This window comes from Sinocyclocheilus anshuiensis, unplaced genomic scaffold, assembly GCF_001515605.1.
Source record: "Sinocyclocheilus anshuiensis isolate Anshui unplaced genomic scaffold, SAMN03320099.WGS_v1.1 scaffold590, whole genome shotgun sequence".
NCBI classification, from domain to species: domain Eukaryota; kingdom Metazoa; phylum Chordata; class Actinopteri; order Cypriniformes; family Cyprinidae; genus Sinocyclocheilus; species Sinocyclocheilus anshuiensis.
This window is the reverse complement of record NW_015544192.1, coordinates 1,843,845-1,861,242: the sequence shown is the minus strand read 5'-3', so window position 1 is coordinate 1,861,242 and position 17,398 is coordinate 1,843,845. Positions and strand designations below refer to the sequence as shown.

The 17,398-nt window shown below is 38.1% G+C and overlaps 1 protein-coding gene across 1 annotated transcript in view; it reads left to right on the top strand.

Annotated features, from left to right (window-relative positions):
- Positions 1 to 331: 331 nt before the first annotated feature.
- LOC107696563 (syndecan-3-like) overlaps positions 332 to 17,398 on the top strand; it is a 26,572-nt gene continuing 9,505 nt past the window's right edge. Inside the window, exon 1 of the mRNA XM_016496973.1 lies at positions 332 to 909. Coding sequence (XP_016352459.1) covers positions 853 to 909 — 57 coding nt within the window. The 5' untranslated portion in view covers positions 332 to 852. The remainder of the gene's footprint in view (positions 910 to 17,398) is intronic.

Genomic DNA, 17,398 nt, shown 5'->3' with positions numbered 1-17,398 from the left:
TGAGCTGTCCATGTTATCCAATATCACCGGCTGAATGAGATCTTATAGTGTGCTTAATAACTGAGCTCAGTGCATCAGACTTTCTCAAATACAGATAAGAAGTCATGAATAATGTAGTAGGCTAGTCTGAATGTATCTCACCCATACTCATACACCCAGCCAAATGTCGGTCAACCAAAAAACTGCCACTTTCATTCTTGTACTTGTTTCTTATGCACCATAAGACCTTTGACATATATGAACAATTTTATGTACATATTGAAACACCACCAAAAACGTTATAAAGGACAATAAAGGTGACATTATATTCACTAGGAGTCAAAACAGTAGCATGAAATTACTGTATGTGCGCGGTATTATCAGAAACATGTCCACTACTACAGACAAAATGTTCAGGGTCTCGGGACGCTTTGGTGGAAATCGCGATGGGGAGGAGAAGGGAGAGGCAGGGAAGACGTCGATGCTTGCCTGGGCTGCAGGGGGCATCCTCAACCGCACGAGCAAAATCCACCCAATGCCCGTCCTCCTCTCACACACGCCATAGCGAAGAGAAGAGAAAGAGAGAGAGGAGTTCTGGTCTTCCCTCTGCTTCCATATCCATCAGGTCTCAGCCACTCAAGTCAGGTGGGAGGAAATCACAAGAGGCTGTGCGCGCTGTTGCTGCTCCTCCTCGGTCTTCGCGTGGTTTTGCGGGGATTTGACCGTGCCGACGCGAGACGGATGTGCCGACAAAAGCGCCTGCCCCGAAGTTGGATACCGTAAACTGAGCGAAGGGTTTACTCCTACCTAGTACCTTAAAGAGGAGCGCGACACGAGAACGCGAGCCCCGTGTTTTGCTGCGTTCGGAGCACCATGAAGCTCCCGTGCTGGATGGCGCTTGCGCTGCTGCTGCTGGCGCAGACTGCACTGGTAAGAATGACACTCTATTGTGATCTATTGTTACGAGAGGGCGAGTTACCGCCGGTCACACGCGCTCACAACATGTCCAACATTCACATTCGGGATTATGTTCGTGTATACTTTAAGTAATCTTTATGAGAGAGTGTGAATTGTAAGGTCATTAATTAGGCGACAGTAGCCGTGTGCTGTTCGGTTGTAAATCTTGGACGCGACCCACATTCTGTCGGCTGACCGCAGACAGCGCGTCTCTGGCGGCCTGGGGAGCGCTGCAAGTGGGCTGGAGAAAGCTCTGAGATGGGACCTACGAGCCAACCACAACCGTGCGGATTTCTCCTGGGCACCTTTGCCTTGTTTGGCCATTTTGGTCGGATGTGGGTGGGTGTGTCGGTGTTGTGGGTCAGGGACGCACCGTTAGTCGCCGTCCCCCGGTTGTCTGATTATGCTGGCGTGAAGCTTGGGTGCGTGCGTGCGCGCGCGCATGGCAGGATAAACTATAATTAACGCGTCGCATCTAATTAGGGTTTAATTGCAAGCCTTTTGTCCCTCATGTTTGCCTGTCGGTGGTCCCTCCACACGTACCATTCCCTTTGTGGTCAAGAGTGGTCGGTGGGTTCCAGACATGGTCGGTAATTACAGCAGGGCTGCATAATAATGATTTGTAGCGGGTAATAGGCGGAGGTGTTGGCTGAGCTTTGAAAGTGTCGCCGATCGGCGGATGATATTGGCCGGAGATCGCCCGAGGTGGGGTGAGTGGGGTGTGGAGGGTGGAGAGCGGCGGGGGATGACGTCACTGGTCTTCGCGGCACGAGAGAGCGGAACCCAGATTCAGGAGGGTATCGAATTCATGCACGTGTTTTTTTTTTACGTTACGTTTACATCGTTTAAATGATGTGCTTTTGAGAAGTAAAAAAGCGGAACACAGGATCCACCTCCAGACGTGTGTTTACCTTTGAGCAGTGCGTGCGAGGAAATGCATTAATGAAATCCTTTAAGAAAATTAGAACAGAACTCAGTCTTTACTACGGGTTCTATGGTTTTTTATGTTACTGAGCGCTTTTGTTGAGCCCAAAGTCCTTCTTTTAATCAACTAACTGGCAATGATAAACTACTGGTGGTTTCAAATGCCTGTAAACACTATAGAGTGCAACAGTGCCCGTCCACTTTTTCAGTGGCCTTGATTCCTAAGTATTTTTCCTATAGGGAATTTTTTAAAGGTCTTTGTTTAAGAGTTATTAGACATGAACTAAACCAACCAGCTACAATGTGAATTACAACATTACAAACTTTGATGCAAGAAGTAGAGACCGAGACAAAGATACAGAGACTGTGTACTCATTTGCTTTAATAATCACATTTAAAAAGGTGAAATATAAAACTTTTGATTTAAAGTTGTTGACTTTATATACATTAGGAGAAAATGTGATTTTTCTTCTGTAACCCTTCTGTTGCACTCTACTGAGGAGTAGATGTTTTCTTATAGTTGACCATTATTAATGAATGGTTGCCGGAAATAAACTTTTTGCCCACAGTAGTTTATGAATGCTCAGTTTTAACGGGCATTTTTATTTTTCCAATCTAGATATAAAAGATAACCACCATATGTGTGATCAAACATGCAGAGACCTTTAAGTGGGCTAAAAATGACATTCTTTGCACTCATGACCTTGAAACTTGTGTCAGTTGACTTTCCATTCACTTTGGGGTTTTTTTTCTTTTTCTTTGGAAAATTAGTTTATACAGAGTCCTTATCAACAAACAAGTGAACCTGTGTTGTTTGCGTGCAAACTTTACTCAGAGCACCTCCTGAGATGGTCGGAGTTCATTTTGCACATTTGCATACAAGAAAAAATTTGTGGAAACTGCATTAAGGCCAGTGAACATCTGGACAAACAGCAGAATCAGACATTAGACACACTAACAGCTTTTGACTGTTTATCAATATATAATCTAATGTGGTTCTTCAAGTGTGTCTGCATCCAAGCAGCCACTTTTCTTTTCAAGTGTCAAACTGACATGTCGTACAAGTCACAGTGGGCTGGCTGATGAGAAAGTTTACATGTTATTGTGAAAAAAACACCTGAATTTGATTGGTAGTGGGTGCTTATTTCATACCTATCTTGCCCACTCAAAACGAATCAACACACTTGTAGTATAATGCGTGATTGGATGAGTTGTTGTGGCCACTTCAAACGGAAGTCTCATGTGGATCAGGTCAGTGGTGTCATATCCTTTCTGGCATTGTGTGCCAGAGATGGAATTTAATTTAGATCTGGGAATTGAGCTAATGGACACACATCCGCTCCAGGGAGCTGTGTGTTTTAAAGGATCATGTTGGAGTCCTGGGTTCAGCTCTGAATCAGTGTTTTGTGCTGTAGACGACAAAGACAACCATAGAGAGGGCGGGAGATGAGGAGGAGGGAATGAGAGAAAATGAGTGGAGAGGAATGTGTGAAGCAATTTCACACAGGAAGTTTCTGCTGCTGACTTTCTCACTCAGCTGTATAAAGGTCTCGCTTACAGACTCACAAAAGCTAGACAGTGTTTTAAAGTTTTGATTGGGAAATGCCTTGCTCAAAGTCTGTGTGGCCTGTGAGGAGGATTAGCATTGCTTGGGAGAATAAACCAATATGGGATTGGAGCCAATGCGTTCGGTTCATGCAACATAGTTTACCCGAAATGAAAATTCTCTCATCATTTAATCACCCTTGTGTCATTCCAAACCTGTATGATTTTCTGCTGCGTAACAGAAAGGAAGATAATATTTTAAAGAATATTTCAACTGTTTTTGTCCATACAATGAAAGTCAAAAGAGTCCAAAACAACATTAGGCCCCACTGACTTTCATTGTATGGACAAAAAATACTGAGACATTTTTCAAAATATCTCCTTTTGTGATCCATAGAAGAAAGTCATGTAAGTTAGGAACATTGGAATTTCTCAGGAGTGTTAAAATTAGTCAGAAATGAGACAATCATGCATTGGCATACAGTAAAGCCAGTATCTCACTAGTTGGTTTCCAGTTGCTGAATAATCTGAGTGCCAGTGTGTACGGCTGCGTCTCTCGGCAGGTGGGTGTTAACAGCCCCGGTGACCCAGAACCCTGCTGAGATAATGACCCTACAGTCTGAAAGTCAACTTCCGACCCGTTTGAAATGATCAGAGGTGGTCTTTGGGGTGGGCCTCTGACATTCAACATAAAAGGGAGGGATTTCAGCAAAAACAGTCGGTAGTTGTGACACACCCGACCAAAATCCAGTTGCACAACAGGGATCATTTGGTTTTGGAATAATTTAATGAGAAATGTTTGACTTCATTTTGAAATCTCTGACTTTTAATTGCACACTTTTGGTTTCTTGGAAATCTGAGCACAGTGTGACACTGAGGCCTTTTCAGGAGTTGTAATACAAGATTTTTTACCGAGACATATGTGAGAGAAAAGAGACCTTATTTAATCTCAGTAGTATATGTTTACATAAACTTCAGAAATGTTCTATTTCAGTTGGTACTAAAGCAATAATGTGTCTAAAGCAATAAAATGTCGCTTAAACACTTTAGTCTGACTGAAATGTCTAACTAGGTCTGTTAGTCTAATAATTTGATTGTACCAAGCATGTAAACATGTTAATCAGGCTACATTTGGCTTCTGCATTGTTCACATGCTTGGAAATTCCAAACCCAAAAGTAGCTTGATTATAATTCCACATGTAAATGTACTTTGTGTCAATTGAGTTATTAAAAAGATTTGATGCGTTTCATTTACACAGAACTTTTTCAGTTCAACTGTGCTTTTACATTGTTTTACTACGTAAACATACCTACATGCACTAGGCGGACGTGTTTGACTGTGGTGTCCACGTCTCATGTCTTGACACGCATGAAACAGCGTTTTCAAAATGTGCCACTCAAATTCAAAGTAGTTCAACTTTTAATAAACGTGTCTCTAGACCTTGTGTTTTTTCTTCAGTCCATTGCCCCACATTTCCCAGTTTTTAATGCAAAAACACATTCTATGTGAACAGCCTCACATGTGGCTGTTTTCTTACACAAAAAGCATCTAATAAACTTGTCAGTTCTGTATAACAAGTTCTGCATGTAAATTTGAACGTTGAATTTGTTCCTAGTTTGACAATGTATGTTCTCAGACACTTCTATTGAAGGCCAGTCCAAATGTTTAACATCTGGCTGCTCTAAATTTCTCCAAGCAAATCACAGTCATAGCCACAGTCTCGCAACAAACACTGTGGCAATTCCATGTTGATATAATAAGTGCATTTCCCAAGGCTTCCAGCTGACACCAGTAGTGTCGTTAAAGGAAAAAAAAAACATTATCGGGTCCACCAAATGGCACTGTGTTCTGGTGTGAAAGTGTTTAATTTAGAGGTGTTAGCCGAGGAGGTTCACATCAGCACACCTTCTTCACATAAACTAAATGAGCCACATCATGCTCCCCTCCCTTTGACCTCCTTACATCCGTCAGCCGCCTCCTGCCCAATAACCTGAAGATGATGGATGCAGGTAGGTGAAATTTGGGTCAAATCATTGCCATGCGTGAGTGTCATTCATTCATTCAGTTGGAAAAAACACTTGTGGACTCATCTGAAGGAATGTATTTTGAGTTTTTTGTGACAGTGTTGATTACCACAAAAATAATTTTGTCTTGTCCCTACTTTTCTTTGAAAAAAAGCAGACATCTATGAGGTTACAGTGAGGTGCTCTCAAAGCAAGTGGATAGGGCTGATCTGTACACATCTTTACAAGTTTCAACAGTAAAGCCACAAGGCGTAAACAACATGACTGTTAACATAATTTTAGTGTGGGAAAATTGCTTGCTAACCTCTTCTCTGTAAAATTATATCCAATTTTACTTTGTTGCCATGACAGTGCAATGCCTGAAACCTTAAAATTAACTAACTTTTTCTAGCTTTACAGCTCAAATAATACACACGTTTTACAGAAGTAATGCAAGTAAAATTATAAGCTTCACATATCTGCTTTTAAATCCTCATATATATCAGGATACAAATATGTATAATGACATGGGTATTACAATGTAAACATTACACCTATGGAGAGTCCCCATAACCCACATAAACAAGTGTGTGTGAAGATTTCCGCTATTTTAAAAAGAAAAATAGGGATGAGTCAAAATGATTTCTTGTGGCAATCAACATCATGCCGGCAATGATTGCTTCTCATTCTGTCGTTCACCTATATCGAACCTGGAATATTCCTTTCACACCTTGACCTGTGAGGTAGTAGGCAGAACATGCTGTAATTGAATATTACAAGCTATGATGCTGTACTGTAGAAACCCATTTTAGGATCAGAGCTCGTATAGCCACTCAAAGAGAAAAGAGAGAGGGATGAATTGCTGAGAGAGAAGGCGGGAGGGAGAAAGGTGGAGACTATCAGGGCTTGTTGCTCTTTCCCAGGAGACTGTGTTCCTCTACCTGGTCTGCACAGTGTCACCATGACAACGGCAGAGCACATCTCCGTCACAGCCGTATCTCTGGTCTCTCCCCTTTCTTTGCCCCTCTCATTCTGTCATTCACCCCTTTCTCTTTCCTTGCTTGCTCTTTTTCATCTGTCTCTCTCTCTCTCTCTCGGTCTCCCTCACTAATTAAGATGCGGCTCCAGCAGTCTGGTGGGGGAGGGGAAATGGAGTATACCTGAGAGAGACACAGGAAGAGAGACTGGCTAGGAGGGAAGGGACACGTAAACTATATTTTACAGTCGGATGTGTGGGCATTGGTGCGTTTATAATGGGCTGGAGTGTAGTATTTTTTTACGGGTGTGGTTTTAGATGTGTAAATGGCAGTTGCGATCCGTATCTCAGAAAAACCAGCAGCATGATTGAATGCCTTTCCCCCTCAGAAATGACAAGTGCTTTTCTGTCCCAAATTTTTGTGTGCTTGCATGCGTGTGTGCGCCATGCTATAATAAGACCCTAAATTAGAGAGCATTGGTAAGAGGCATTCCAAATCCACAACGAGTTTTAAGATGCCTCACCAAGCCGCTCTATAAAAATGAATACAGCTATTGTAGCCAAACGGGACAGCCCTTGCCCGGAGAAAACGTGTTTATGCACATGTGTCCTTCCTTTTCCTCCTTTTCTGTCTGTCTGTTTGTTTGTTCTGCAGATGTTCTCCTGGCCTCTTGCTTGGGGAAGGGGTTGGGGTAGTGACGTGTTTCCGTGGCGATAGAGGAACCACGAGGATAATTGGGTTAAGGAGAGAATGGGGGCGTGGCCGTATGCTCTGGGGACTTCTGGAATGTCGTTAACTTTCCAGTAGCAGGGTGGGGCAAGGTGAGCGCCAGATGAGGGTCTATACAATGCTAAAAACGGGCCCAGAGTTAATTGGGAACAAGGAATATTTAGATAACACTGGCGGAGCGTGTCAGATGTGATGTGAAGGCCATTAATCAACAAGATTTGCGTTTATTATAAAGACAAATGATGAACTGGATTAAAGTAAGTGCTTTCATTCATTTGAGAGCACGCATTCATGCATTTAATGAGATGGCTTTGTGAAAAAATATAGCGTTTGAAATGAACTTTTCCACGACATTCTAACTTATTGAGATGCACCTGTATACGTTTACATTTATCCATTTAGCAGATGCTTTTAATCCAAAGCGGCTTACAGATGAGGAACACTAGCATTTTACCATTCAACTGACAATAATATCTGTAGCCGCACACAAGATTTGTGTGCAAAGAGAATGTGACGTAGGCTGATGTGTGTGTGTGTGTGTGTGTGTGTGTGTGTGATGTGTATGGATATGTTCACACAGTCAAAGACCATCACTCCAGAAAGCGTTTTCACAGTTAAAATTACGTCATTTAATAAATGAGTCCAGTGAAGGCATGACCTCATCTGTTAAATCTTAATTAACTGACAGAAGCTTCAAATGCCTTTAAAAAAAAAACTGTGTAGAGTACAGGATTTGGGTTGTGCCCAGACCACGAAACCGATAAGCGGCTTGGTTGAAAAGACAGTGATGGGATTTAAAACTTTCTGAAAGCGTGCAGCTTATATTTGCGTCTGTGAGTTACCATGAAAAAAATGCAAAGAGTACACAAGACAAATGAGTCCTGAAAATTTAAGAGAGTCAGTTCAGAATGCTTTTACCACTCTCGTTTAAAACCAAAACATGATACTGTTCACACCTGTGGTCAGTAAAATTTGGGGGAAAAAATTGCTGTTTTTATTCAGTAAGGATGGAATAAATTGATCAAAAGTGACAGTAAAGACATTTGTTACAAATATTTCCTATTTTAACTAAATGCTGTTCTTTTGAACTTCATTTTTAACAAAGAATCTTGAATCTTGAAAAAAATGTATCACTGTCTTCATAAAAGTATTAGGCACATCTGTTTTCAAAATTGATAATAATAAGAAATATTTCTCGAGCACCAAATCAGCATATTAGAATGATCTCTGAAGACTGGAGTAATGGCTGCTGAAAATTCAGGTTTGCCATCACAGGAATAAATTACATTTAAATATATTCAAACAGAAAACAGTTACTTTGAAATAGGCCTGGGCGATAAAACGGTATCGATATTTATCGACGGTACACCCTCTTCGATAACGATAGAAAAAATGTTCGATATAGCGCACGATATAGGCACATGCTATGAGTGACGCAGACCGCACACACAAACACGAACACATGCTGAATTGAGTGCTGTGCCTGCTTGTGTTGAGGAGATTGTGAATAAAAAAAATGATTAGTCGAATTTAAAATAAACATTTGCATTTGAATGCAACAATAGTACAATCAAATGTTAGATGTGCATCTGGGAGCGTCATTAGTGGAGCGCGAGATGCGGTGATGATGTAAGTAATGTTGCATTTTAATGTTTTATAAGTCTAGCCCACAAGACATGCAGTTGCTGCGTTATTCATTCAAAATATTAGAGAAATATAGAAGCTCAATGCGTAGAAGATCTTCATTAGGTTAAAATCGAAACCAATCCATTTACACACAAGGCATATTCAGCTCATTTTTTAGACGGACAAATTATGACTGCTGCTCTCACGTCTCACACAAGAGATGTATAGAAAGCCGTGCAAAGTTAAAACGGTTTAAACTTTTAGAAAACACGTCACAAATTTGTGGAGGTTTATTTCTTTTCACTGCGTCTCTTATATTTTAAAATGCAATCTGCATGATGGGCGATTCGGCTCTTTGTATTAAGCAATGCATAAATACATGATGCTGTTTTGTTCATAATTGTTTATGCAATTTACGAAATTGTTTGATTTATATGAGTTAATTTAGACGTAATGCACGTTTTTTTGTAGACAGTTATTTCCTTTGCGTTGGCAATTTAATGCGCTGCATTATTTTGCTCATTGCGCCCTCCTGTGGCTTCGGGAGACAAGCCAAAAGTTTCCTTCAGACCTATTTAATCTGCATATAAAACATTAGAAATTAAATTTATTTTGTGTTTGACTGTTAAAACAAAAAATATTTGTTGTTCGTCTCAATAAATTGGGTTAATTAAAAAATACAGTGGTTAAATTAAAAAAAATAATTCTATTGCTCTGTTTTAAAAAAGGTTATAAAAAATGTCAATAATTCTCGATACCGAACGATATGAAACATTATATCGTTGATACATTTTTTAGCTATATCGCCCAGCCCTACTTTGAAATGTAATAATATTTCACAATATTATTGTTTAGCTGTACTTTTGATGAAATACATTTTTGGTGAGCATAAAAGACAAAAATATTACTGGCCACAAACTTTAGAATGGTATTGCATAGATGAAATGAACCATATTTAGCTTCAAAATGGGACTGACAACTGTTTTCTGCTGCTGTGTGAACGATGTGTAACCTATATACGTGTGGTATTTCTAAAGGGATTTCCTGGTGAGAGGGACTTTACATTATTTAGTAGTCAGTCCCCATGGTGAATGACACAAAATGCAGTGTGAACTGCAGAGATGCACTTATAAATCTGTATTTGTGACTGTTGCAATTCAGCTCATTTAAATAGTTCAAAAATTCCGCTTTGAAGTATTTATCCATATCATCAAACTAAGTCTGAATGAATGATTCTTTAGGGGGTTTTAGTTCCTGTGGATTTATGTTATATAATATGACTCTGCAAGAATCTGCATAGCCGATCTGACACCAAACATTGAGATAATAGTTTTAAAATATTTATTATTCCACACACTTTTTATTTTAGGGATTTATTTATACCAAGTAAAAACTCCCAGATAAGAGCCAAAGAAAAAAAATGAGCCTGCAGCCAAAAGACAAAAATGTGTGTGAAAGCACACGCATAAAGTAACCTGTCTGCTCACATCTTTGAGGATTTAACACCGTGCACCATTTAAGCCATTTGCATTTTCTTTGTTTCTCAGCCTGCATGCGCAAACATGTGCACAAAAGGTCATCCTCACCTTCAGTATAACCTCTACTGAAGTTTAATCACTCAACAGTTGCCCATTTTTGAAGCTCAAAGAGTCGTTTGAGTGACGGAGCTGAAAGCTTTGTGCACATTGATGTGCAAATTAACACACCGTCTTTGCAACTCAAGAACCAACACATCTTCCTACAGTAGGTGCAGTTGAGAGGCTCGTCGAATCTAAAGTCAGGCTTGTTACTCTGATAAAATCTTTACTAGAAGATGTATTCCAGCAGCTGAGTGATAAAGATGTGTACTAAAGTCAGAAGTGATTAATCTTGATTGAAACACTAAAGACATTATCTAAACAATAAGGACAAATATTTTAGTAAATTTAGTCCCATTTAGTATTTATTACAGTTTTGTCCATTTAGTGGTTTATTTATAATGTTAAAATCATCAAATACTTTTACACAGGACACTTTTTTTGGATATTTGTATGAAACAAGATGGCAAATTCTTTTAAATATTAGCCCTTCTATTTCCATTATCTGTGACTGTGGCTTGCATACAAAGAATATAAATTTTAGTACCAGTCTTTAGTCACAAGATTTTCAATGACTTCTCAATGCATACTGCAGTATAAGCTGATGTAACGCACAGCATTATTGCACACTTTATTGAACAACCAGTGTAGGTTGTTTTTGTGATGGGAGAGAGAATGCTATACTTTGTATCAGTTTTTGACAAAAGCAAGCATAATAATCTGTACCAGTGACTGTGAATGATTGTGAAGTTGTTTTAAAAAATGTGATGAAATATCAGAATGTTGGCTGAAGAGATTCTGCGCTGCTCAGCCAGACTCTGAGTATTTGATAAGAGGGATCTGACACACACACACACACACACACAGCTGATGAAATGCAGACTTCTGTCAAGCGTGGAGAATGACTAAGAGAGAGACCCTGTAAATAACACAAGAACTGTGATATTACACAAATGAATGGTGGAGATATAAAAAGAATAATTTTAAACTTTTAAAGTGTTTTTTTCTTCTTTTTGAAATTAAATTAATATTGTATGCACATCTCCATTATGCGTGTAATGGAAGATTGACATGTAATTTTTCCCATTGAACACAGAGTATATAATTTTCATTAGTAATTTAAGGTATATTACTTTTAATTGAGCAAGTCACTAAGTTTTAAAGACTTAATACATAATAATTCTGGATATTTTCTAAATGCATGTTATTGATTGTATTGAGTACATGCACATGCTTACATTTTTACTATTTGTTTAGACAAAATAAAATAAATAAGGTTAGAATTTCCATTTTTGGGTTAACCCCTTTAATGTCTGATCTTGTCTCAGTGGTCTGAGTTTCTGACAGTAGAAGGCCACAGCCTGCATCATCAACAATCTGCTGGATGTCAGGTTCATTACAGATATAATGGAGTTGATGGATTCTGACTCAAACGTGAAGTCAAGGCTCACGCTCACACCTCCCCCATCGTTTGGGCTCCAAGTCAAGGGCTTAGGCCAAGATCAGCGCTACGCTGTCATTGCCACAAACACTGAATGCCATGACTGTAGCTAAAAGAAGGTCCTCTGGCTGTCACAGCTTTACTGTCAGTGGAATAAATTAGTCAGGAAAAGTTCATTTATAGCGCACAGATAAAATCAAGAAGTGTTGACCAAAGTGATTACCAGCAATATATTACATTAAAAATTCCAATGCCACAGCAAAAAAAGAGGGAACCCTGTAATTAAAATGAACTGTTCAGTTTGTTTTTTAGGGTTAACTTGTGTTCACATTCAAGGGCTTATTAAAAACACTGAACTGATCCAGCCAGGAATAGTGTTACGGGAAACAGAAACAGGAACTACTATAATATAAAAGTCCAAAGATGGCACAGTGGCAGATGTAGACATTTATATGAAACCTTATGCACAGATCTGACATTTGACACAAATTCACTTTTTTTGTTGACTCTGTATGATTTTTTTTAAATGTTTTTGCATAAAGTCTCTTATGCTTACCAAAGCTACATTTATAATAATAAATGATAATGATAATAAAAACAGTAAAATTGTGAGCTATTTAACATAACTGTTTTATAGTTTATTATATTTAAAAATGTAATTTAGATGGCAGTTGAATTTCTATCAGCCATTACTCCAGGCTTCAGTCACATAATCCTTCAGAAATCATTCTAATATGCTGATTTCATGCTCAAGAAACCTTTATTATTATCAAAGTTGAAAACAGTTGTGCTGTTTAATATTTTTGTTGAAACCGTGATTTTGTGAATTTTTTTTTTTTGTCAGGTTTCTTTGATGAATAGAAAGTTAAAAAGAACAGTATTCTTTTAATACAGAAATTTTGTATAACATTATAAATGTCTTTACTATCACTTTAGATAAATTTAATGCATCCTTTATGAATAAACTATTAATTTCATTTTTTTGTAAATATATATTTAACTTTTTTTAAGTGCAAAGCATAAAAAACATTCACAGTAAGTACCAACAAATTATCTGTCAACTCCCCTCAAAATAAATAAATGAGTTAATATAAAATAAATAAACATATAAAATTACTAAAATAAAAAAAATGTTAAAATTTAAATAAAATAAAATACAGAGGCAATGAAAAGTACATTGTAAAAAAACATGAAAGAGCTTACAATAACATATACATAAAGTACAAAGTGTTGTACACTTCTTTTATCCAAGCCAAGTCCAACAAGCCCGCCTTATTAATTTCTATTAAAAAAAAACTGGTAGTGTAGATAATCTCAAAAAAGCCACATACTGGCAGATTTATCAGTCTGTACGGCATATTGTCACGTAAATGCTCATGCAGTGTCTGCATCTAATTTATATGAATAAATGGATGTCGGAGTCTCTCAAAGTATCACCGCTATTTGTAAATAATTGCAATTACCTACGGTATGATTATATTTTGACATCAGTAATAAGAGCAGCTGTGTTTGAAGGAATGTGACTGTCAAGCTGCGAGTGCACACAGTGTTTCCCGCGCAGTGATTTTCATTATAACCCCAGATAAACTTTCCAGTGGGAACAAATGGATGCATGCTAAATTCTCAATGAAGACACGCTGCAAATGTGTTAAATAGCTGCCTGTAATTTCATGAATTTGCAAAAGCAGGTGGAGTGTGAAAGCGAGAGAGATAGAGACGGATACAGAAGACCGGAATCAGATGCCTCAGTCAATCTATTTTTCTCTCCATTCCTTCCTGATAATCTCCTCAGTTGTCATGTTATGCATGGAAAGTGATATTGATCGATATGAGTTAAGTGAGATACGAGTCCGCTTGGGCAGATGTGCTGGAAAGCAGATTACACTGCTGCTAATCCGCAAGTGTAGGGATGAAAGATTACAGCAGAATCACCTGCCTGAGGTAGAGCAAACTGACATACAGACTGAGAAGGAGAGAGAGTTAAACACAGTCACTAAAGAGCTTTGTGGGATGGTACACAGAATGGGACAGTCGACACAACCTAGTCAGAAGATTATATATAGATAGAGAGAGATGTCACTCCAGCAGAGCTCCAGTCTGTGGCTAAAATGGTTGCTTTAAATCGAATCGGACCAGAAAACATTGGTTTGGGTGAATCAGGTTCATATGGTGATAAGTGACATGTGATGTCCAAATCATGAGCGAATGATTCTAATTAGCAGGTTCCTTTTAAAAATCCAAAAATCGTTCTGAAAGTGATTTCAATTATATCGTTCCTCTGTTCCATTATTATGGTTGTGGTGTGAACTCTGCAATTCTTTTAAAATGATTTTTAAAACCATATCTTTATCGTTATCATTATAGTTATCATCCTTGGTGTGAACAGGACATTAGTCTTTCTCTTTAGTTTTAATTACAGACACATTCACAACAGTTTTGTTGCAATAAATGGTATTTGAATGTTATGTTTCAGGGGCCATTTAGTCTTGGAGGCCGGTATGTCAAGAATGAGATAACGTTAAGAAAAACCAGTCCACTGCTTTCGTGATCGCATTCGCTGTGTATTTGCACTTCTTTAACTACACACAGTGACATTCCACACACTCCGCTTTTATCTTTTAGTGTGGAAAAGGAAGGAGTGTGTAACGGGTAACTGCATTCCTGCTTTAACCTGATGTTTTTAATGGGTGATGATAACCCTGAGATGAATTCTGGTCAGATGAGACTCATTCTGAAGGAAATATGACTTTCATTTATTATGCACATGCACAGACGCACACATCACATGACGGTTGAGTAGAGGTTAATGATGTGGGCTGGCAACCCAAAGCTCAGGGATTCTGAAATGGAGTGTCAGACAGATGCCCTGTGATTACTGTGACCTTAAGTAAGACTTGTAACCTCAAGTTACTTGTGTAGGATAGTCCCTGCAATTACTGTACTGTATGTCACTAAATTACATGTAACATAATCTTTGGTGGTGTAACAACTGGATTTGAATGACATCCACTTTCTTTCCACATTGCAAAATCATTGTATACTATGTATATTAGTGTTGGGCGAAATGCTCAATTTTCATATCGTCAGCCTATGAGATCGCCGATACACGATATTATGGTGCTAATTTATGTAATTATTTACTTAGTTTCATTGCGGGAAAGTGAACCAACTCCAGCGTAAGGCTAAAAGCATTTTTTAAATTTGTATTTAACATGATAACAAATTAATAGAAACATCGTAAGTTACTAATTATAATGCTTACATTTCCTCAGTTATTCAAAAAGCAGCTACAGAAAACGAGCAAAGACCATTACATTACCAAAGAACATCATCACAAGCTCAGTCTAGCGCGTTATGCACTTTAAAAACACTCCCGTTAAAATCAGTGAATATACACTGTATGATGAATAAATATCTTATACTTGCATCGCACGTAGATCTGCACTTTGTTGTTTATGATGAGAGAATTCGCGAGTCAGAATTCAGTCAGCGCGCGCTGAACAACGGAGCTCCGCTGTTCCAGTGATGACTCATCTGAACGCCTCTGATTGGCCTTTGCATTCATAAGATCAGCATCATCGTGTGTGATTGGTTAAAACGCGCAATACTGTAAAAACGCGCAATACTGTGAAAACACGGAAAAAGAAATATAATGCAACCAATAAGCCCTAATATTAATTGGATAGTATTACTAGCCTGATAATAAAATGAATAAAAAAACTATAAAATTGATAAATAGCAAAAGAAAGTAAAAAGGCAGTGTTTATTTAAATACAATTCCGTTGTAACATTATAAATGTCTTTACTGTCATTTTTTATCAAAATAATGCATTTATATCATCTAATTTTTAATTTATATAATCAAATTTTTACACAAATTATTATTACAAGTTGTGATGTCATTTTTACCACAAGTTGTCAGTTTAAATGAAAAAATTTAAGTTACCCTTTTTACATTTAATTTTTAACTATTTTTGATCTTCATATTTTTCAATCAATTGCAAAAACGACGCAAAAAGACTTTTACAAGTTGTGATGTCATTTTTACCACAAGTTGTCAGTTTAAATTAAAAAATTTAAGTTACCCTTTTTACATTTAATTTTTAACTATTTTTGATCTTCATATTTTTCAATCAATTGCAAAAACGACGCAAAAAGACTTTTAAATATTATTTAAAAGTCTAAATTTAAGATATATAAAAAGTTTTATCTATGAAAATGAGCTGTTTATTCCATTTTAGTCCATTTTAAATGTCATATCCACCTCAGAATTGTATTAAACACAATACATCACTTGAGACGTGATGGAAAAGACATTGTGGTGGAAATTCAACTAAATGAATTTCAACAAAATCACAGAAGTCTCTTGTGAGATATTTATGTTCCCTGTTCAATAATGTTTATTTAAAAAATAAAAAAAAAAGTTATGGACCCCAAACGTTTGAATAGTAAATCCCTCTAGATAGAGGACGAGGAAATGTCTGCCAACCCTGTACACTCCTGTACACACAGGGAATACAATGCAGTGTGTATGTACTAATACAGTATGTGCCTTTTAGGCACTAATATGTACCATTTAGTGGTAAATATGTATACAGTGTACCTTTTTAATATGTACGTTTTAGCTTTTGTACCGTTTAGGGTACTGGCCCAGTGACAGCTTTGTACCTTTTTTTTCTTAGAGTATGTGTCCACGTGACCATTTCTATTGCTTACTTGTTTGAATATCTGTTTGAATGTTTACCTTTGAAAACAAAACTCCATCTGTTAATTTTACTCACCTTTAAAGACATGTTGAGCCATTAACTGATCCTAGACGGACATAAAGTTTAATATTATGTGGGGGAAAAAATAAATAAACCAAACCGATATGATATGATGTTGTTTTCCAGTGTTCATTGGTAAGTGTGATTCTGTAGTGGCGGTAGATGCTATTAAATTCTTGACACTGGACCAAATTTCCACACTGTTTCTCATCCACTTCTGTACTCAAGTCAGGTATGCTGTTACTGAGCAACAACTCTCCATAATAGTCCAGAATTGCTCCTATTGCACTTTCAGCTGCTGCTATTCTAGAAAACCTGCCGTCGCTCGTATTTCCTTGGTTCTATGTACATTCTCCTCCTTTTTTTTTTGTGCAGCAAAACTGAGATTGTCCCCAAAGATATGGGAAATGAGGATCTCTGGGCACATACAGAAGTTCAAACACACACACACTGAGAACAGCAGGGGATTCTGGGAAAGGGGGAGGACTGTTCATAATCACAAAAGCTGACCACACACACTCGCCCTTACATGCACACCCACATACTCACAAAGGCAAGCCATTCCCTAGCCCCTGGCTGCATTTTTTAGCTCCTTTGAAAAGTTTCTTAGAAACACAAGAGAAGTTATGATCCACAGGAAGCCCCATCTGCTTGCGAGGAGAAAGAGTTCATTCACCCAGACACACACGGACATACAAATACACACACAATACCATCCTTTAAACTTCACAAACACTGCATACTCGAATCACTTGATCTGCACTTTTGAGTTTATTACGAGTCCATGTGACAGTGGTCATGTTACGTAACCCTGTTTTACCCTGTTATCCCAGACAGCAGTGATTCTGGGTGTTGTAGGCTGGCTGTCGTGTG